This window comes from Salmo salar, chromosome ssa29 (assembly GCF_905237065.1).
Source record: "Salmo salar chromosome ssa29, Ssal_v3.1, whole genome shotgun sequence".
In the NCBI taxonomy this organism is placed as follows: domain Eukaryota; kingdom Metazoa; phylum Chordata; class Actinopteri; order Salmoniformes; family Salmonidae; genus Salmo; species Salmo salar.
In genome coordinates this window covers 18,818,271-18,841,266 of record NC_059470.1, presented here as the reverse complement: position 1 = coordinate 18,841,266, position 22,996 = coordinate 18,818,271, and the positions used below count along the sequence as shown (strand labels likewise).

Sequence of the window (22,996 nt, the reverse complement as noted above, 5' to 3'; positions counted from 1 at the left end):
TCAATCATATTGAAATATATTTTATGTTCAATCAATTGAGTTACATTTTGCTACTTATAGGCTACTGTCTGTAATTTGTCTCAATATATTTCATTATGTGTAGCCTAACATGTGCGCAATGACATGCCAAATCGGTGATTTAGTGCCTTTTATTGGGTAAGCGCCTCAATATTTACCACTGTCAGTATTGTGAAACAACTATAATGTTAAGGAAATATTTGAATGGAGAAAGCTGATCCGAGAGCAGCATTCCCTTTCAAAGACGTATGTGTGCATTTATTTTGCAACTCTTGCACACACAACGCGGGCAGTCTGGTCAGCATTTTAGGCTTATGTGTGTTTTAACAATGCATATTTCCTACAACAGCCAAAGATGTAACATTAATTTCACAAAACACCACACAGAGAGGACAGTTGCTACGTGCGCGGTTGGAGCATGTGTCCATACTGCTAGGATCAAAAGAAAGGCAGTGCTGCTCTCGGATCAGCTTTTATAATTAAAATCTTACCATAGCGTTATCATTATTTCCCAACACTGACGACCGATCAGCTTTTCTAATTAAAATCTTACCATAGCGTTATCATTATTTCCCAACACTGACGACGGATCAGCTTCTAGAGAAATACAGTACAGTGGCTTCAGAAAGGATTCACACCCCTTGACTTTAGTGCTTTGTTGCAAACAGGATGCATATTTTGGAATATTTGTATTCTGTACTGGCTTCTTTCTTTTCACTGTCAGTTATGTTAGTATTGTGGAGTAACTACAGTGTTGTTGATCCATCCTCTGTTTTCTCCTATCACAGCCATTAAACTCTTAAATGTTTTAAAGTCACCATTGGCCACATGGTGAAATCTGTGAGTTGTTTCCTTCCTCTCCGGCATCTGAGTTAGGAAGGATGTCTGTATCTTTGTAGTGACTGGGTGTATGTAATTAATAACTTCACCATGCTCAAAGGCTTGTTACTAATTTTTACTCCTGAACTTATTTTTGCTTGCCATAACAAAAGGGTTCACTACTTATTGACTCAAGACATTTCAGCTTTTCATTTTTTATTAATTTGTACAAATTTTGAAAAACATAATTCCACTTTCACATTATGGGGTATTGTGTGTGTAGGCCAGTGACAAAAAGTGGGTGTGAATACTTTCTGAAGGCACTGTATTACCACCTAAGGCTGCACATATTGATGTGGCTTGTTCTAATGCTTACCCAATAACAAAATCACAGATTTGGCACATCATTGCGGCTGCGCACATGTTAGCATGAAATGAAATAGACACATTACAGACAGCCTACAAAGTAGCAAAATAAAATTGATTAAAGATTAAATCTATTTCATGATTGAAATAGGCCTACTGTATGAATGCAGTCATCTCGCTTTTCATTTGAAGCATATTTTTATACTTCGCTTGTTTGTATCAATTGCAAAGACATTGGTAACGTTGTATTTGTTGTAGGCAACTTTGTTTTGAAGTTATTGGCGGTCACAGAGAGACGGATAAACCATGTGAGTTTAGCGGAGATCTTCGGTGTACAAATTGACGCGGTAGGACAACAAAAACATCGAACGACGCATTTAGCTGTTCTACGAGTGGTCTGAGGCAGGCGTTAGATTACGAGCATTTTCAAGTGCGACGTAAATAACGCTGGTTTTGGTTAACAGCTCGGAGATTTAACGATGCTCCTACTAAGGTTCTAACGATGGCCTTTTAAGATGCTTTTTGGAAACCAGGCCCTGGTCTTTAAACTATACTCCGTTATTGCACCTGCTGCGACTATGATGGGCGTCAAATTCCAACCGCTTCATGCCAGGAGCGAGAGGGTTAAAACTGGGAGGGGATCACTCTCCGGAGCCTGACGTATCCAGCACAGTCATTGCAGAACTGGGTTGCAACGTTAATAAAAACTGCATAATACCGCTGGATCATCGGCGTTGCATGCATTTAAATACAGGCATCCTCCCAGGCCTATTGAAGGCAACTGGAATGCTTTTTCCACACCTCTACAATGCTAACAGGAAATTCTGACATTTTCTTGGTTTCTATATCTGTACAGAGGGCGTTGCAGGAAATGCAGAAAGTGACATGCCCTTCATTCGTAGTCGGACGCGGTTAATTCAGAATGGAGCATTTTAATTTGTGTATCTAGAATACGCGGATTTTCGTATAATTGTTGTAATAACGGCGGACACGACAATATCTATTACAAATCGATCAAAACGGATGCTAAAACGCGAGGTGCCAGGTCGATTTGAGCGGGTGGATGGCCAATCTGATGTTAACAATTGCGTTTCTCCCCGCGTCTGCCGCGTTGCTATGCTGTGAAGCTGGTCGTGAAGACCGGGCACTCGAGCCATGCTTCCCGGGGTCGGCGTGTTTGGCACCAGCTTGACCGCGCGTGTGATTATCCCTCTTCTGAAGAACGAAGGATTCGCCGTCAAGGCTCTATGGGGACGGACTCAGGAGGAAGCAGAGGAGCTGGCCAAGGAAATGAACGTACCGTTTTACACCAATAGAATCGACGACGTTTTGCTGCATCAGGATGTGGATTTGGTCTGCATTAACCTGCCTCCACCTTTGACGCGGCAGATTGCTGTCAAAACATTAGGTGAGTCGGGGATGCTGTGACATGAGCTTCCTTGGTGTGGTAGCCTATATATGGCGTTTGACTTATTCCCCATTGATTTCACAAGGACAGTTATACAGCTTATTACAACATTGCCATGTATTATTTTCAATGGACAGACGTAGAGTAAGGTAGACTATTTGCGGAGAAGTGTATCTGATGTTGCCGACAGCTGTGGCAGTGTCTCCCAATCAGCTGCAATTCAAATGAATGAAAATGAGCAGCCTATAGAAAAGTCACTTCTGTATAATCACTTTAGAATCCCTTACTAATAGTCCAGGGTTCGGGACACAATGTCCGTGCTATCTTAATTACATCTTCTTCAACATGAACCAGTTGACATTTGGTAAAGCAGGAACTTTTGCAATTGAGTCTACAGTTATTACATAATTATGACAGCAATGACTGGCTGACTATTTGAGAAGGGTGCAACTGCAGCTGCAATTTGGGGTGTTCCTGCATGTGGGAATTCCTGCATCTGCAGGAACCCCTCTGTATTCTAGTCCATTTTTATTCTGCACTACGTGACTAAAAGTATGCGGACACCTGCTCGTTGAGCATCTCATTCCAAAATCATGGCCATTAATATGGAGTTGGTCCCCCCTTTGCTGCTAAAACAGCATCCACTCTTCTGGGAAGGCTTTCCACTAGATGTTGGAACATTGCTGCGGGACTTGCTTCCATTTAGCGATGGGGGTTAGGCGATTCGGCCTGGCTTGCAGTCGGCCTTCCAATTCATCCCAAAGGTGTTCGAAGGGGTTGAGGTCAGGGCTCTGTGCAGGCCAGTCAAGTTCTTCCACACCGATCTCAACAAACCATTTCTGTATGAACCTCGCTTTGTGCATGGGGGCATTGTCATGCTGAAACAGGAAAGGGCCTTCCCCAAACTGTTGCCACAAAGTTGGAAGCACAGAATTGTCTAGAATGTCGTATGCTGTAGCGTTAAGATTTTCCTTCGCTGGAACTAAGGGGCCTAGCCCGAACCATGAAAAACAGCCCCAGACCATGTTTCCTCCTCCACCAAACGTTACAGTTGGCACTATACATTGGAGCAGGTAACGTTCTCCTGGCAGCTGCCAAATTTGCCTTTCGTGCACTGTTTTCCTGCAGTTCCGTTAACGACGGGAGCGGGAGCGAAGGACACTGTGCTAGCTTAACCAGCTAGTCCTAAGGAGGACTCGGGGAGGCGGGGGGGGCAGCACCATGTGCTACTATAGCTAACTAGCTAGCTACCTAGCAAGCTAACTAGCTAGCTACCTAGCAAGCTAGCTAGCACACAATGTCGCTAGCACACAGTGTCGCCTCCCGCCTGCTCTGTACCGGAGTAGCTAGCGGTAAGTGGGGGCGGTATACCGTGTCCTTCGTCCCAGCCTGTCGGGCACGGTTTTCTATGGTACACAGCAGGCGGGAGGCGGGGGCGAGAGCTAGCTAGTTAGCACACGGGTTCGCTCCAGACACCTGCCTGCTTTACTAGCGGGAGGTGGGGGTAACCAGTAGACCATGTCCTTTGCCACTGCCTGTCGGGCACTGTTTTCCTGCAGTTCTGTTAAAGACGGTGAGGGCAGGCGGGGGGGGTGTTCATGCAGGAACCAATGGGATACTCGAGGTGGGGGTGTTCCTGTAGGCTGCAGTTGCAAACTATTGGACAATTTGCCTCTAGTCTAGAACATGTGATAATGGATAAATCAAATGGACAGACTGACACATGCAGGTGTCCAGTGACCATGATGAAATAGGAAATATCCACGGGACGGGACATGGGAGACCTAAAGATAACCCCATGCTGGCCGAGCCAGCAGAGGGCAAAACACATCACTAAGGCAACATCACAGAGAATGATGCCCTTAATAAATAAAACCCTCTTAATAAGCCTACTTTCTGCGGTCCTTGGAGCTGTGGCCTTGTTACACAAGTAGAGGCAGAATATAGTTACATGATGTGTAGGATCTTAATTTGATCACTCTTTTGTTTGTGAGAGTTTTCTTACATAGTAGGAAATGCAATCTTATATGCAATCTTGTTTTCAAGGTTTAAAAAGGCTTCTAAAGTTTGTAATTTCCACTTTAACATTTATTTTCCTTCATTTTTGTTATTATTATTATTATAACTTGTTCTCCCAATTTTGTGGTATTCAATTGGTAGTTACATTCTTGTCTTATTGCTGCATCTCCCGTACGGACTCGGGAGAGGCGAAGTTGAGAGCTGTGCGGCCTCTGAAACACAACCCAACCAAGCCGCACTGCTTCTTGACACAATTCCCACTTTACCTGGAAGCCAGCGGCACCAATGTGTCGGAAGAAACACTGTACACCTGGCGACCGTGTCAGTGTGCACTGCGCCAGGCCCGCCACAGGAGTTTCTAGTGCACGATGGGACAAGGACATCCCTGCCGGCCAAACCCTCCCCTAACCCGAGCGACACTGGGCCAATTGTGCGCCGCCCCATGGGTCTCCCGGTCGCGGCCGGCTGCGACAGAGCCTGGACTCAAACCCAGGAATCTCTAGTGGCACAGCTAGCACTGCGATGCATTGCCTTATACCGCTGCGCAACTCAGGAGGCCACCATTTTAACATTTCAGACATGATTTGCCCTGAGAACATTTATAAATCAGTTTAATCCACATAATAATTCACATTTCCAGTTGCTGCAGGATTATGTCCCTGCTGTAGCAAACTGGCTCAAATTAAGATCCTACATCTGTAGCTAGCATTTGGGTCAGACTCAGCAGATAAGAAATTATGGACTTTTACAGTGTAACAGTGGCGTTTGGTGCCGTTTTAAGATGAGGGAAGACAAGATTTTTTTTTCATGAGCATGGCCCTATTTCTATTACAGCATATTGTATGACTCTCATTCATATTCAATTCACCCAGCTCAATGTATCATCAATAGGTTTAGGCTACTATACCCATTATGAGGTTACTACAACCTAACCTATGAATGAAAGTTTACAATGTAGGTGCACAGGTCAAGACAATTCTTTTGTAAACAAGGTAACGCACAGTGACAAATTCAATACCGCCTTGCACACTCTTGCCTGATTCTAGCTGATCTTGGGTGTAATCACTAGTCCAATAGCTGTAAACAAGAGTTTCTATTGGACAAATTCAGATATGTTTATCCATGTTTTATTCCGTTTTAAGAAAAACATTTCAACAGAATTGGCAGAATGAATACACCCCTGATCACACGCAAACACAGTTCACTCATAGGAGCCACATGAAAACAGCATGATCACTCATTGTAGCTAACATAGCATCCCTCTCTGTTTGAGCCGGGTGTTTGAGTAGGCTAAACTAGCTAGCTACCACAGTTTAGTAAGTGAAAGTGAAAAAATACTATGAAATATAGCTAGCTCTCTTTCTTGCTTCTCCTTCATTTTTGAACAAATGTATTTGTTCAAAACTGTTTAACTATTGTCTTTCTCTCTCTTTGAATCAAATCCTTACCACATTTTATGCATTGCACTGATATCTAGCTATAGCTAATGCCTTCAGTACTAGATTCATTCTCTGGTCCTTTGATTGGGTGGACAAAATGTTAGTTCATGCTGCAAGAGCTCTGATAGGTTGTAAGATGTCCTCCGGAAGTGAATTACTGTGTAAGTCTATGGAAGGGGGTGAGAACCATGAGCCTTCTAGGATTTGTATTGAAATCAATGTACCCAGAGGAGGACGGAAACTAGCTATCCTCCGGCTACACCATGGTGCTACCCCACAGAGTGCTTTTGAGGCTACTGTAGACGTTCATTGCAAAACAGTGTGTTTTAGAGGGGTTGGGTTAAATGCGTAAGACACGTTTCAATTGAATGCATTCAGTTGTACAACTGACTAGGGAAAGGGAGATGCCTAGTCAGTTGTACAACTGAATGCCTTCTACTGAAATGTGTCTTACGCATTTAACCCAACCCCTCTGAATCAGAGAGGTGCGAGGGGGTTGCCTTAATCAACATCCACGGCGCCTGGGGAACAGTGAGTTAACTGCCTTGCTCAGAATGACAGATTCTTACCTTGTCAGCTCAGAGATTCATCCAGCAACCTTTCGGTTACTGGCCCAACGCTCTAACCACTAGGCTACCTGCCACTAGGTATCCCTCTTTCCCTTTACTTAATCAATTATTTGGTGACGTTAATATTTATTTTTATTTTACTAGGCAAGTCAGTTAACAAATTCTTATTTTCAATGACGGCCTAGGAACAGTGGGTTAACTGCCTTGTCCAGGGGCAGAACGACAGATTTTTACCTTGTCAGCTCGTGGAGTCGATCTTGCATCCTTTCGGTTACTAGTCCAACGCTCTAACCACTAGGCTACCCTGCCACCCCTATTTAGTATAGTTTTATCTTAAAATGATAGCTTTTTTTAATGTTTAACTATTTCTATTTTTATAAAATCCACTGAGGAGGAGGGTCCTCCCCTTCCTCCTCTGTCCTCTGAGGAGCCTCCACTGCAGTATCAGATACTACACAGGTATAAGAGCAATGTGAAATGTTGCCCAGATGAGTACTGGCCAGTGTGTGTTCAACATATGCCCATGTAGCTGATGTGATGTCAACACTTCCTAACCTGGAAGGCTTGTGCTCACTGTCCAGACCAATGTATTTGGTTATCGTTAATGTGTGAAGATTACATTTTACTTGTCGTTTACCTTTCTTTGAACTGTTGCCAAAGCAGCAGCAGCAGCTGACAGAAGCACCAGATCGCAGCCTCAAGGACACAGCAGTGGTAGAACTGGATGGTGGCGTCTCTTCGGTAGAAAATGCTTGGGGTCATTAAGGTTCATTGACCGTAGTAACAAAGATGGAACAATTGAAACAGATGTTTCACCGGATGTATAAATCTGAAGCATCCGGTTGGCATTTCCACTCACCACCAAATATGGTGATGCGAGGAGGCCCATTAGCCGGCAGCGGGAGAAGATGGAGCGAGATGGATTTTGCCCGACATTCTGCAATATTTCGCATTGATGAAACATTTGATCTCAATACAGTTTTCTGTTCCCAAAACTTGAACCTGTTACGAACAAAGTGGACTCAGTTTTGTAGACTTTACCTTTTGCCAAAGTTTTTAAAAAGTGTGTCATTTAGGAGTTCAAAGGCTAATTGAGTTATTGCACACTTAACAGAGTAGGCGTTCCCTACCCTTTTTGTGGTACCTTAAATTGTCATGCTGGCCACGTTAGACAAGTATAATCAGAGCCTGAAGATATCAACAGTCACTACGCAGCTGAGTAATCAATGTGTCATCATTGTAACTTTTGGAGTGAATTCATTGTACTAATTTGTTAAAGGTGTGCCGATATGCATACAATGGTCTTTGTCATAACTTGAACTTTACTCTGGCGCGTGTAAATAAAGTTGCCACCAACCGTGACCACTCTCACGTGTAAACATGTCCTCTGGCTTCTGTTTTGACAGTCTTTCGTAGAGCCCCTTATTACATTTCCCACCCTAGTTTTGCTGGTTTAGGTAAATGTAGTGACAGTGCTAGCAGATGATTGATCAGAGCAAGGCAAGCCTCTGTTTACTCCATGACTGGGCTAATGTGAAATATTACAAAGTGTGACCACATACCACCTAGGATTTTGTTCCATTTATTGCTGTGGTGACTGTCTTCGTGTTCCCTCCCCACCTGAACAGGTACAGACATTTTGAGTTACTTTACATTCTCAGTTCTCACTATGATGTCAACCTGGAACGCTGTAGCCATGCCCCTCCTTGACCAGTTTCCTCCATGTCTCATTGTGTCAAACATTCTTTGTGGAACTCTGTCTCTCTCTCTCTCTCTCTGTCTCTCTATCTCTCTCTGTCTGTCTGTCTCTCTCTCTCTCTCTCTGTGTCATGAGGAGGAGGGTCAAGATACAGGTCCTGTGACAGCGGCCCATGATGGCTCAGGAAATAGCTTTGGCCACCAACCCACGCTGGCTTGGAATAGTGGCCGTTAAATGCAAAGCTACTTCCCCTTTTCAGGGTGTGTGACAAGGCAATGCTTATCTCTCTAACACCGGCTTGTTGACCTCATGCATCGTGTCGATAAGCCCTAATCAGACGGTTGCAGAACTGGAATTTGCACTTAGAAGGCATTTGCCGACTGTCTAACCAAAATCATGGATGGTTCCGGTCTGACAATGGAGACCAGGGTAAAACACTGGCATGAGGCAAGTGATGTTTCCCAAGCAACTGGTATTGTTATGCGGTTTAACCCCCTCAGTGTAACAATCTTGGTCACATTAAAGCAAACTGGTCTAACCAACAAGGCCACATCTCTTCTTCAAAAGGAATTTCTATTTAGTTTTTTTCCCTTCCTCCTTCCTACTATAGCATTACTAAGGCATCTGATGTTGGGAGTCTGAGACATTTCTCAGGGAATTGGTGCTCTGGCGAGCAAACGTGCTGGTTAGGATTAGTAGCTCATCTTCCAGTCTTCAGTTAAAGGACTTGCGTTAGCACCTAGAATGTATTGCCCGACAGTGTAAAGTGCATCAGTGTTTAGGCTGTTAAGGGTTAGAAACTTCCTTACTCACTCAAGTTTTACCCAAATTCATTAGCATTTCTTCTGCACTCGAGCCCAAAGAATTTCCATTTGCTGCTGTGCATTCTAGCAAGGAGATGGAGGATAAAATCAGATTGTGTGATGTAGGACAGATGCTAGATGCAATCAGAGACTGGAAGCAAATGTATTTTGAGGAAGAGTTGCAGGTGTACTTTCCCTCCCTTTTGCAGATTTGTTTTGTAGGCGGGAAGACATTTAAACCCGTTTTGATGCACACTCACCATCTAGCACGTTCATCTGGTGTAGAGCGCGTGTGACACAGGTAGAGCCTTGAGCCTTCCTGTGCAATTCATGAATGAACACAAAGAATACAAAGCCAAGTAGTGAAACCACAGTGTTGACTTGGTACAATAATTAGCCTACAAATGGCATCTTATCAGTACATTGACCAAAGTATCACCTGTTAATCTTTTGGCCTATCTGTCTCTTCTCTCTATGGCATGTCAATCTGTCTGTCTATTTCTAAGTGTCCCTGGTTAGTTTAGACTGCTCACTCCCACTATGAAGTAGTTTCAAAGGAACAGAAACCCTACGGAGGCGTGATGGGCGAGGTGAACTAGTTGGGCCTGGCAGGGAGGAGGAGGTTGACAGACTTATAGTCTTCTCCACATCCCATTTTCCTTTGACCTACATGTCGTTATCAATAAAACTTCACAATACGGTGCAGAGCATTCGATTTGACTCCTGGGAGGCAAGGAGACCCACAGCTCCTCTAAAACCATTGACAACTACGTGCTGCTTTCAAGGGATTGTTAAATAAATGTTAGCACTATTTGGTTTTAATATCACTTCTCAAAGAGCATAGTCAGAACAACACATTTCCGATTGTTCCACATTTCGCTCTATCATCAGTTACACAGCAAGCAACTGCATGCTTTTCATGATCAGTAAACATCAATCGCTCATGTAATTTCAGATACGTGAGGGTAGCCTATCCATTTGGCATGTAGCTAGCTAGCTAGTAAGCTAGCTCAACAAACAACATGTAATTTAGCTTCCTTCATCAGAGATTAGGCTTTTGGAAAGAGCTTGACATCGGCAAGTCCTCGTCCTGGTAAAGTCGGACTACTGTTATCAACACTAACATGGCAAGCAAATCTAACAATATTTGGATATAGCCTAGTTTATCTCCTGAAAGTTAGTTTGTTAACGAGCCATATTGAAGTGATCTGTTATTAGCTAGCTAGCCAATTTGACGTGGTCCATCAATCCATGTAGTCTGTCATGTCTGTCAGCAGCAATCGTGATGAAACAATCTTAAAAACAATGTTGAAAGTGGGATGTTAGCTAATTTCGCTAGGTAGACCTATATTGGTTGGAGGAAAAAGTACATTAGGTCTACTTATCACTATGTTTAGCCAATTATACAAAGTTTCTACCGGTAGCTTGCAAGGTAAACATTATCAGCTAACAGTAAATCGGCAACACAGGAGGCTGCTGAGGGGAGGAAGGCTCATAATAATGTCCGTAACAAAGCAAATGGAATAGCATCAACCACATGGAAACCATTTGTTTGATGTATTTGATACCCTTCCACTAATTCCGCTCCAGCCATTACCACAAGCCCATCCTCCCCAATTAAGGTGCCACCAACCTCCTGTGATCGGCAAATGTGCCCTTCTGCTGCTTGCCAGGCAGAGCCAACAAAGGATGGGAAATTAATCCTAAACCACAAACCACATACTTGTCAGTTATAGTTCACTTTTTATTTTTATACCACTCAAATATCCAATTGTAAAGAACAAAAATGTATACGAAACATGCAACAATTTCATTGATTTTACTGAGTTACAGTTTATATAAGGAAATCTGTCCATTTAAATACATTCAGTAGGCCCTAATCTATGGATTTCACATGACTGGGAATACAGATATGCATCTGTTAGTCACAGATACTGTACCTTAAAAAAATGGGTCACACAATTGGCCTTAGATCTTGTCACGGTATTTTTGTTCATTCAAATTGCCATCGATAAAATGCAATTCTGTTCGTTGTCCGTAGCTTATGCCTGCCCATACCATAACCCCACCGCCATAATGTTCACAACGTTGAAATCAGCAAACCGCTCACCCACACGACACTGTGCACTTGGTCTGTGGTTGTGAGGCCGATTGGATGTACTGCCAAATTCTTTAAAACGACGTTGGAGGCGGCTTATGGTAGAGAAATTAACATTCAATTCTCTGGCAACAGCTCTGGTGGACATTCCTGCAGTCAGAATGACAATTGCACGGTCCCTCAAAACTTGAGATGTGACATTGTGTTGTGTGACAAAATTGAACATTTTAGAGTTGCCTTTTATTGTAATGATCATGCTGTTTAGTCGCTTCTTGATATGCCACACCTGTCAGGTGGATGGATTATCTTGGTAAAGGGGAAATGCTCACTTACAGGGGTGTAAACAAATTTGTGCACAACATTTGTGAGAAATTAGGTTTTTGTGCATATGAAAAAATGCAAGGGTCTTTTATTTCAGCTCATGAAACATGGGACCAACACTTTACGTGTTATGTTTATATATTTGTTCAATGTAATTGTGTCCAATATTGAGAGATATCGTGAGGCTACCCTCACGCATCTGAAATTACATGATCAATTGATGTTTACTGATCAAGAAAAGCATGCATTTACTTGCTGTGTAACTCTGATGACAGAACTAAATGTGCGCAATTGTTTTGCATGGAATAATCAGATATTTGAAGTTCTGATCTATGGCTTCAAGGGGTCATGATATTACAACCAAATAGTTAACATTTATTTAACAATCGCTTGACAACGGCACAAAGTTGTCAGTGGTTTTAGCGGAGCTGAGGTCTCCTTGCCCGCCAGCAGGAAAATCAAACGCTCTGCACCTTATTGTGACATTTTAATGATAACGACCTATTCAGACTTTTATCGGTGCATGCAAAGGAGAAGAGACGAGGAAAGGAGGCCACTCTAATCTATTGAGATGCAGCCTCTGCTCTCTGGCTCAGTGTTGGAGTCTATGATGCAACTGACCTTTGCAGCACCGTGTGAGCCTGCCTGCACTCCTAAGCCTGACTCTGGCTTCAGCGGCGGGGGCTATCGGGTAACAGGTCGGCGTCCTCTGAGACGCACAGACAGACACTTCCTCATCAATAGAAGAAGCCCAAGCGGAGCTACCTGCTAGTGGTGTGCAGCTCTAGTGATTATAAACTGATTAATCTAGTGATTATCAGACTGTATACCACGGGTATAACAAAACATTTATTTTTACTGTCCTAATTACATTGGTAACCAGTTTATAATAGCAGTAAGGCACCTCGGGGTTATGTGGTATATGGCCAACTGCGTTGCGTCGTGCCTAAAAACAGCCCTTAGCCGTGGTATATTGGCCATATACCACACCCCCTCGGGCTTTATTGCTTAATTATATCCTGTGGAAAGTAGGCTTCCTCTAGCCTAAACACTGACACTGCCCAGATACTACACTTCCCATACATCTGGTACCTACCAACTCTGCCTGGATTGGATATCATCATGTCCCCTGCAGTTACCTCACATGCGTGTAGGTTATGCTAGCTGAAACCGTCTGACCTCTGTGACACTTTCAGTACATTCACATAACCAAGCTCCCTAGAAAGACCTCCTTCAGACTTCTCCACAGCATGATAGGTGGCTGTAGTATATCCAGCAGAGTAGGATGAAGGAGTTGGAGCTTGGTTATGTGAATGTACTAGAGCAGCCCTCCACATGATATCAGCCTCTGAGAGAATGATGATGTCCAAAATGTAATGTGACCAGCCTTCAGGGCACCCAGAACATTGTGGTCTAAATTAACTATTGGTCTTCCACTTCCTTCCATGCCCTCTGTTCTAGGTCTCTATTGTGAAGACTCAAGCTGTATGTGTTTGTAGCTTTTTTTGGCTCTGTGTTAGCCAGACGTATAGGAGACCGAAAGACAGTGCCATTCCCATGCTTTTCCTCAATGTCGCCACTTGTTTTGGGAGTTTCCCGGCCCTTCATGTTCGATCCTGTTGGACGCCCATTTACATGCTAATAGAAGCTGCAGAGAGAGAGTGGGAGAAAGAGAGAAAGGGCCCTGGTCTTAAGGTCCTGTGAAATTGCCTTTGTTTGCTAACTGAATCGCAGAACAGGAGCTCTTTCAGGATACCTTCTCCCGGTGCTGAAAAGTGAGCGTTCCTCAATTGGGGGAAGAGTTTACTCTTCGAAGCCTGTCTGTCTCTATGAAATGAGGGTCTGTTCTTTCGCTGCTTTGTGCCTCCACTTGTTGTTCATGTTTTTGAAAGTGCCTCAATGGCTACATTTGGCCATGCATCCCACAAACGCAGTGATGCCTGGATGCATAATTACTTTTTTTGCTGCTGCCATTCCTTAGTTCTATTCATGTTGTGACACGCTGCACTAATCGGCAGAAATTGTGCCCGTCATCCAAATATCCATCCAAACATGTTCTGCAGGATTGCCTTGTTGTTGCCAAATAATGTATCTGCTGACTGTTGTGGGGGTATCTTGATTGATGTTCCTTTGACCAGAAGCGATGCATAGGTATTTGCCATAAACCAATCCTTCTAGGTGAGGTTAAACAGGGCTAATCTTGTCTACACAAAGTACAGACTTGCAGCTACTGTACCAGTCAGTACGAAATCAGGGATGATGTCATTTTTCTGCACTGCATACACTCATAGACACAGAACCTATTGTTTCAAGATTTTGAAAAGTGATTTATTGTTGATAGGATCTCTTTTTTTAATATTTTCTTTTATTTGCTGATATTATTATTATTATTATTATTATCATTACCAAGGTGGAATCCTCACGTAATGGCGATTTCATGCCAGCACACCAAAAATATTTTCGGACTATCTCCGATTGTTCTGGCAATTCTCACGTAGAAACTTCATTGGGATGTTTGACATGCTTTTTCCATTTGTATCACTAACCATTTTTGAGAGAATCATGATGAAAGTGGCCATTTTAGGCCCTTGTTGACCATATGATCTGTGAACCGTACATACAGACATCTTGGTGTCATTATACTCCTTATAGTGTGCTCTATAATATGGAGTATGTCTTGATTCTGAAATTAAAAATGTTCACATAAATGTATTCAACATAAATATTAATATCTCAAAAGTACTCTTTTAGTTTTTGTCATTTTAAGATATTGTTTGGAACAATATACTGTACAAGTACATCACATTTCCAGAATGGGCTCTCTGCTAAATCTAATACATTTTATGAGCACCACCAACACTGAATGGGAAAATGGATTCAAATGGAACTTGCTGAATGTGCAATCCTAAAGGGCTGTGATTGGCTAATGACCTATAAAGTAATTTTCTATTCATAAACTGGGTGGTTTGAGCCCACAATGCTGATTGGCTGAAAGCCGTGGTATATCAGACCGTATACCATGGGTATGACCCCAAAATATTTTTACTGTTCTAATTACGTTAGTAACCAGTTTATAATAGCAATAAGACACCTCGGGGGTTTGTGGTATATGGTCACTATACCACGGCTAATGGCTGTATCCAGGCGCTCCGCGTTGCGTCGTGCGTAAGAAGAACAGCCATATACCACACCTCCCCGGGCCTTATTGCGTAAGTATGGGTCATATAATTAAAATGTACCAGAAAGCCCACTCTGGAAATCTTAACTTGTTTGAAGCATAAATTGTTACAATGTCTAAAAATAAACAACAAAAAGGGTACTTTTGAAATATTATTATATTTTGATGTTGAACAAATGAATGTGAAACATTTGATTTCAGAATCTAGACATACTGCATATTTCAGAGCACACTATAAGGAATATAATGACACCAAGATGATGTCTGTGTCATGTACAGTTCACAGATCATAGTGTCTTACAGGAGGCATGTACAGGTCTAAAAGGGCCACGTTCATCATGATTTTCTCATAAATACAAATGTAAAAAAGCATGTCAAACAATGAAGTTAATATGTGCGAATTGCCAGAACAATCTGAGATACCAAAAATATTTTCGTGCTACGCTGGTGTGGAATCACCCACAAATGTCTTTAAATATCCTTTATGTGCATTTGCACGGGAGCAGCCGCACTTGTGTTTGATAATTGGACAATGGGGAATAGAGACAAGTGGCAGGCCCATATGAGGCAGTCCCATGAAGGGAGAGCAGACTACTCTGGAAGGCCCCCAACATTCACCTGCGTTCCTAACCAGATTTAACATAAGATTTGGTCTGACGGTGCGGTACCCCAGTCAGATGAACAATTATAGGATGGTATCAGTAATGCGTCTACAACTGTGTTTTAATGCTTATAGATGGGGTTCGTAACACCATTGAAAGAAGACTTCTTTTAAGACCTACTGTAAGAACAGAAAGGCCATGTTTGTATCAGGTCTAGCCGCAGTACATATCTCACTTCCTGTATGAGTGTGTTTTTGTGTGGTCATGCTCTGGTATTTGAGAGAAGTGTGAATTCAAGTGCACCTTTGCAGGGTGTCTTGCTAGCAGCAATGAACAACAGGAAAAAGGAAGTTCCCTGCTATGACAATGCTAATAATGGCCACAACCTACATACACCATGGGCGGCTGTCGATGAGAGCCTATTCAGGGTGCGACATCCGAAGAACAATGCCTCAGTGCCGTACTCAAAAACATCCCTCTTGAGTGTTTCGTATTTGCATACCCTGATCTTGCTACTTGGGCCTAGCTGTCTAATTTCTCCACCAAGACGTTTTCTTCCAATCTACCAGCAACACAATTCTTCAGAACATCTACTTATATTCCATTTCTGGTCCTTGTCACCCTCAACCCATTCATTTCCATCCTACATAGACCAGTAATTGTGGTAAGTTCCTCTCATTGAGGTCAAGCATCCTGGCAGTCCTGCATTGTAGCAGTACCGTGATTTCAGGTCTCCATTGTCTTTATGCCGCCTCAGAATGCAGATGACCATCACAGAAGACCAGTCTCAGGGGTCCTTCTGTCTGCTCCATCTCTACAGCACAGGCTGACCCAAGCAACCTGCAGTCATCCCCAAAGCTGAGAGTGAAGCTTCTGTGCTCACATCACACACGTGCCCCCTTCTCCCGTGAAAGACATGTGTTTTCCCCCTGAAAGAGATTGTCTTCATGGGGGGAGAGTCCAACATTGTGTATATGTAGATTTATTTTCATTTCCTGCCATTGTGGGATGCAAAATAATCATTTTCTATGAATGTTATTCAGTGACTATGTAGGCGCTTACTCTTGAAATTTCCCACATTCATCATTGCCATTGATGCAGAGTCACTTCACTTTTTCCTCTGTCTCGTTCATGTAGTGTTATTTTAATGTCAGGCCTTTTTTAAGGGTGCCCATCTCCAATCCTCGGTACTACCATCACATGCCAGGCACAATGGCCCTTTTCCATGAAGGGCTTAGTAATGAAGCAGTCCTAAGCTCTGTCCTCTGATACACCGACCTGCTATGCAGTGATATCAAATCAAATGTTATTTGTCACATGCGCCGAATACCGCGGAATGCTTACTTACAAGCCCTTAACCAACAATGCAGTTCAAGAAATAGAGTTAATGAAATATTTACTAAATAAACTAAAGTAAAAAATTTTAATAAAAAGTAACACAATACAAATGACATAACAATAACGAGGCTATATACAGGGGGTACCGGTACCGAGTCAATGTGGGGATACATGTTAGTCAATGTAATTTCTACATGTAGGTAGGGGTAAAGTGACTATGCATAGATAATAAACAGCGAGTAGCAGCAGTGTAAAAACAAAGGGGGGGGGTCAATGTGAATAGTCCGGGTGGCCATTTGATTGTTGTTCAACAGTCTTATAGCTTTGGGGTAGAAGCTGTTAAGGAGCCTTTTGGAGCTAGACTTGGCACTCTAGTACCGCTTGCCGTGCATTAGCAGAAAGAACAGTCTATGACTTGGGTGGCTGGAGTCTTTGACAATTTTTTGGGCCTTCCACTGACACCGCCTAGTATGTAGGTCCTGGAGGGCAGGAAGCTTGGCCCCAGTGATGTATTGGGCTGAACACACTACCCTCTTTAGCACCTTATGGATGCCGAGCAGTTGCCATACCAGGTGGTGATGCAACCGGTCAGGATGCTCTCGATAGTGCAGCTGTATAACTTTTTGAGGATCTGGGGACCAATTCCAAATCTTTTCGGTCCCCTGAGGGGGAAAAGGTGTTGTCGTGCCCTCTTCACAACTGTCTTGGTGTGTTTGGACCATGATAGTTTGTTGGTGACGTGGACACCAAGGATCTTGAAACTCTTGACCCGCTCCACTACAACCCCATCGATGTTAATGGGGGCCTGTTCGGCCCTCCTTTTCCTGTAGTCCACGATCTCCTTTGTCTTTCTCACATTGAGGGAGAGGTGGTTGTCCTGGCAACACACTGCCAGGTCTCTGACCTCCTCCCTATAGTCTGTCTCGTTGGTTGATCAGGCCTACCAATGTGTCGTGAGCAAACTTAATGATGGTGTTGGAGTCGTGCTAGGCCACTCAGTCGTGGGTGAACAGGGAGTACAGGAGGGGACTAAGCATGCACCCCTGAGGGGCCCCGGTGTTGAGGATCAGCGTGGCAGATGTGTTGTTGCCTACCCTTACCACCTGGGGACAGCCCGTCAGGAAGAGCATGATCCAGTTGCAGAGCGAGGTGTTTAGTCCCAAGGTCCTTTAGCTTAGTGATGAGCTTAGTGGACACTATGGTGTTGAGGGCAGAGCTGTAGTCAATGAACAGCATTCTCACATAGGTGTTCCTTTTGTCCAGGTGGGAAAAGGCAGTGTGGAGTGTGATTGAGATTGCGTCATCTGTGGATCTGTTGGGGCAGTATGCGAATTGGAGTGGGTCTAGGGTTTCCGGAATGGTGGTGTTGATGTGAGCCATGACCAGCCTTTCAAAGCACTTCATAGCTACCGACGTGAGTGCTATGGGGTGGTAGTCATTTAGGAAGGTTACCTTCACATTCTTGGGCACAGAGACTATGGTGGTCTGCTTGAAACGTGGGGATTACAGACTCGTTTAGGGAGAGGTTGAAAATGTCAGTGAAGACACTTTCCAGTTGGTCAGTGTATGCTCTGAGTACACACCATGGTAAGCCGTCTGGCCCCGCGGCCTTGTGAATGTTGACCTGTTTAAGGTCTTGCTCAAATCGGCTACGGAGAGCGTGATCACACAGTTGTCCAGGAACTGCTTACCTCGAAGCAAGCATAAAAGGCATTTAGCTCGTCTGGTAGGCTCGTGTCACTGGGCAGCTCGCGGCTGGGTTTCCCTTTGTAGTCCGTAATAGTTTGCAAGCCCTGCCACATACAACACCGGCTCTGACACTCGTTAGAAGATTCAATCTTAGTCCTGAATTGATGCTTTTCCTGTTTGATGGTTCGTCTGAGGGCGTAGCTGGATTTCTTATAAGCCTCCATATTAGTGGCCTTTAGCTCAGTGCGGATGTTGCCTGTAATCCATGGCTTCTGGTTGGGATATGTATGTATGGTCACTGTGGGGACGACGTCGTTGATGCACTTATTGATGAAGCCAGTGACTGAGGTGGTATACTTCTCACTGCCGTTGGATGAATCACTGAACATATTCCAGTCTGTGCTCTCAAAACAGTCCTGTAGCGTAGCATCCGCGTCATCTGACCACTTCCGTATTGTACGAGTCACTGATACTTCCTGCTTTAATTTTAGCTTGTAAGCAGGAATCAGGAGGATATAATTATGGTCAGATTTGCCAAATGGAGGGAGAGCTTTGTATGCCTCTCTATGTGTGGAGTAAAGGGGGTCTAGAGTTTTTTTTTCTCCCTCTGGTTAAACATGTGACATGCTGGTAGAAATTAGTTAAAACAGATTTAAGTTTGCCTGTGTTAAAGTCCCCTGCGACTGGGAGGGTCGCTTCTGGATGATCATTTTCTTGTTTGCTTATGTCCTTATACAGCTCGTTGAGTGCGGTCTTGGTGCCAACATCGGTTTGTGGTGGTAAATAGAGGGCCATGAATAATATAAACTCAGCAAAAAAAGAAACCTCCTCTCACTGTCAACTGTGTTTATTTTCAGCAAACTTAACATGTGTAAATATTTGTATGAACATAACAAGATTCAACAACTGAGACATAAACGGAACAAGTTCCACAGACATGTGCCTAACAGAAATGGAATAATGTGTCCCTGAACAAGGGGGGGGGGGGGTCAAAATCAAAAGTAACAGTCAGTTTCTGGTGTGGCCACCAGCTGCATTAAGTACTGCAGTGCATCTCATCCTCATGGACTGCACCAGATTTGCCCGTTCTTACTGTGAGATGTTACCCCACTCTTCCACCAAGGCACCTGCAATTTCCCGGACATTTCTGGGGGGGGAATGGCCCTAGACCTCACCCTCCGATCCAGCAGGTCCCAGACGTGCTCATTGGGATTGAGATCCGGGAACTTCGCTGGCCATGGCAGAACACTGACATTCCTGTCTTGCAGGATATCACAAGACAGCTCCAAATCGATCCCACTCCAGAGTACAGGCCTCGGTGTAACGCTCATACCTTCGACAAACAACGCAAATCCGAGTATCATCCCTGGTGAGACAAAACCGCGACTCGTCAGTGAAGAGCACTGTTTGACAGTCCTGTCTGGTCCAGCGACGGTGGGTTTGTGCCCATAGGCGACGTTGTTGATGTCTGGCGAGGATGATCAGCTGTCCATCCTGTCTCCCTGTAGCGCTGTCTTAGGCGTCTCACAGTACGGACATTGCAATTTATTGCCCTGGGCACATCTGCAGTCCTCATGCCTCCTTGCAGCATGCCTAAGGCACGTTCACGCAGATGAGCAGGGACCCTGGGCATCTTTCTTATTGGTGTTTTTCAGAGTCAGTAGAAAGGCCTCTTTAGTGTCCTAAGTGTTCATAACTGTGACCTTAATTGCCTACCGTCTGTAAGCTGTTAGTGTCTAAACATTGTTTATGGTTCATTGAACAAGCATGGGAAACAGTGTTTAAACCCTTTACATTGAAGATCTGTAAAGTTATTTGGATTTTTAAGAATTATCTTTGAAAGACAGGGTCCTGAAAAAGGGCCGTTTCTTTTTTTGCTGAGTTTAGATGAGAACTCACTTGGTAGGTAGTGTGGTCTACAGATTATCATGAGGAATTTTACCTCAGGCAAGCGACACCTCGAGACTTCGTTAATATTAGACATCGCGCACCAGCAGTTATTGACAAATAGACACACACCCCTGCCCTTCGTCTTACCAGACGTAGCTACTCTGTCCTTCTGATGAACGGAAAACCCAGACAATTCTATATTATCCGTGTCGTCGTTCAGCCACAACTCTGTGAAACAAGAAGATATTACAGTTAATGTCCATTGGTAGGATTGTTTCGATCGTAGATCATCGAGTTTGTTTTCCAGTGATTGCACGTTGGCCAATAGAACCCACGGTAATGGCGATTTACTCACTCGCATGTGAATCCTAACAAGGCACCCCGCCCTTCTCCCTCTGTATCATCGCCTTTTCTTCACGCCAATGACTGGGATTTGGGCCTGTTCTCCAGAAAGCAGTTAATCCTTTGCGTCGGACACATTAAAGAAAAAATCTTTGTCCAGTTCGAGGAGAGTAATCGTTTTTCTGATGTCCAGAAGCTGTTTTTGATAATAAGAGACGGTAGCAGCAACTTTATGTACAAAATAAGTTACAAACAATGCAAAAAAACAACAACAAAAAAATGGCACAGTTGGTTAGGAGCCCGTAAAATGGCAGCCATCCCCCTCCGGTGCCATTATAGGCAGACCCTGATTAACATTCTATAGAAGTAGTGCAGGCCTCTTATATAAACAAGGCAGGTTGCAGTCCAACACAGACACCCTATAGAAATGGTAGATTCTGTTAAGAATAGAGAGACTATCCATGCTGCAAGTTTGAAACACATTTCCTTTTTTTTTTTTTTCTGTTGTACCGTCATCTGATTTACTTACCGCCCTGACATGGACTTTTTATTTTAATGTGTGGTCTGTGGAATGACTGTCCTACAGTAACAACAGTTGAGTCAGGTTGACATCCTCTTAGCAGGATCGTTTTCGTCTGCATAGCTCTGTCAGAATGAATTGTCTTCCGTATATATTTTAGACATTCAAGAAGAGTGATCGGTGCTTTAGTATAAGTACATGAGCGGTATTGTTTTTCTCACAGCCTTCTGGGTTGGTCTGCATTGGAGTTGTAAGGCAGAATGTACACAGCAGAAAATAAATCAGGGCCGTATCCTAGAGAAACTACCAGAGAGGTGGGCAAGCCTGTAATACGAGTGTATTACTGTTTTTATTTTCACTCTGCTCTGTGACACTGAGCACATAAAGGCTTCTCTGCTGTCACAATGGAGCCTCGAGGCTGTAGAGTGGAGAGATGCTACTGCAGACTGGAATGACACAAGCGATAATGCATGAACAGGAGCGAGGAGGGTTTTCTCATGTTGGCTATTTACCTTGCGCACGGATTATCTTGCCATTCAAATGCATGCCGGCCCAGAACCATATCGTTCAAAAGCACAGCGTTTCTGGAAGATATTGATGTTTGATTCACATGTTGAAGACGGGGCATCATCCAGTGTTGAGCCCTGTGAATAACTGCTGCGTAACCCTCAAATAATTTTTTGGTTTGTTTACTCTCCTAAATGATCCTCTCCCTGAGGTGCAGTGCATATGTCATCGTGTTTATCCGACATCTTGAGGCATGAACCACACAAATTATTCATTGTGGCGTTCCTGTCAGCAATGCTTTTCTTTCACACAAAAGCGGAGCTGTCTGCTGAGCTCTGTGTCATAATGCTCTGCCAAGGCTTTTAAGGATGGATAATCCTGATCAAACTGTTGCTGTAAGTTACCAAATGGCCAAAGCAAGAAGAGCAATTAAACCCAACCTATAATATATAAATATCTTGCAACGTGTCGAGGAGGTTATCTGGGGTCATTTACATCAAAAATCAAAGCTTATCTTGAAGGGCCGGGAATTGCCAGGGACCTCACGATACGATATTATCATGAGTTTTTATGTTTTAAAATTCGATACTGTGATTTTATTGCGATTCAATTCCCAAACATATTGCTCACCATATGTCTGCTGCAGAGAGATACGAGAGAGCCATGAGAGAACACATTTTGATCAGTCATGGAGATCAAAGTGCTGAAAACTAATTGGCTCCCTATTTAAAAAGAAGATGGAGAACAAGCTATGAAGGACAAATAATGGAGTTTTGGTGCAGCCAACAAGCACAACAATAATATTGTGATATTATCAAAACTATACGATATATCGTCAAAAAGAATATCCAAATATGTAACTAGATTTTTTTTTCCACCATCACTATTATCTTGTGACCTTGTCTTAACTTTAGCCTCTGAGAGAATAATGTCTCTATCTTCTCTATGTGGTAGTAATCAGTCATCCTAAAATGTTGTTGTTCTCAGCACTGATTGTCCGTAGAGGCTGAAAGATTGCCAACCCTCTTTCCCGTAGAGATATGATATCTGTGTATTCTCACTCTCTTGCTCTTTAACCCCCCTCTGTTTCTCTCTCTCTCCCTTTTGACCCTGAGTGGGAGGATGACAGAGGGCATCACCATGTCGACGATGATTCACCCCCCCCCCACCTTCTCTTTCCCAGTTACCCAGCCGAGCGTTCATTGTGTTTCTCTCCTCCCTTGAGGAAGTTCATTTCTAGCCATCTTTGCAGAAAGGACTGGCAGTGAGGCGTACAAGGCAAGCAAAGCTGTATTCACCCACAGCTTTTATACTGCCTTTTCCCTGCAGTCACTGTGAGTCAATGGAGATGTCTGGCTCCATTACTCAGAC

General features: G+C 43.6%; 1 protein-coding gene across 1 annotated transcript in view; it reads left to right on the top strand.

Annotated features, from left to right (window-relative positions):
• Positions 1-1,457: 1,457 nt before the first annotated feature.
• Positions 1,458-22,996, top strand: part of gfod1 (glucose-fructose oxidoreductase domain containing 1) — a 36,546-nt gene continuing 15,007 nt past the window's right edge. Inside the window, exon 1 of the mRNA XM_014181121.2 lies at positions 1,458-2,611. Within this exon, the coding sequence (XP_014036596.1) occupies positions 2,359-2,611 (253 nt within the window). The 5' untranslated portion in view covers positions 1,458-2,358. The remainder of the gene's footprint in view (positions 2,612-22,996) is intronic.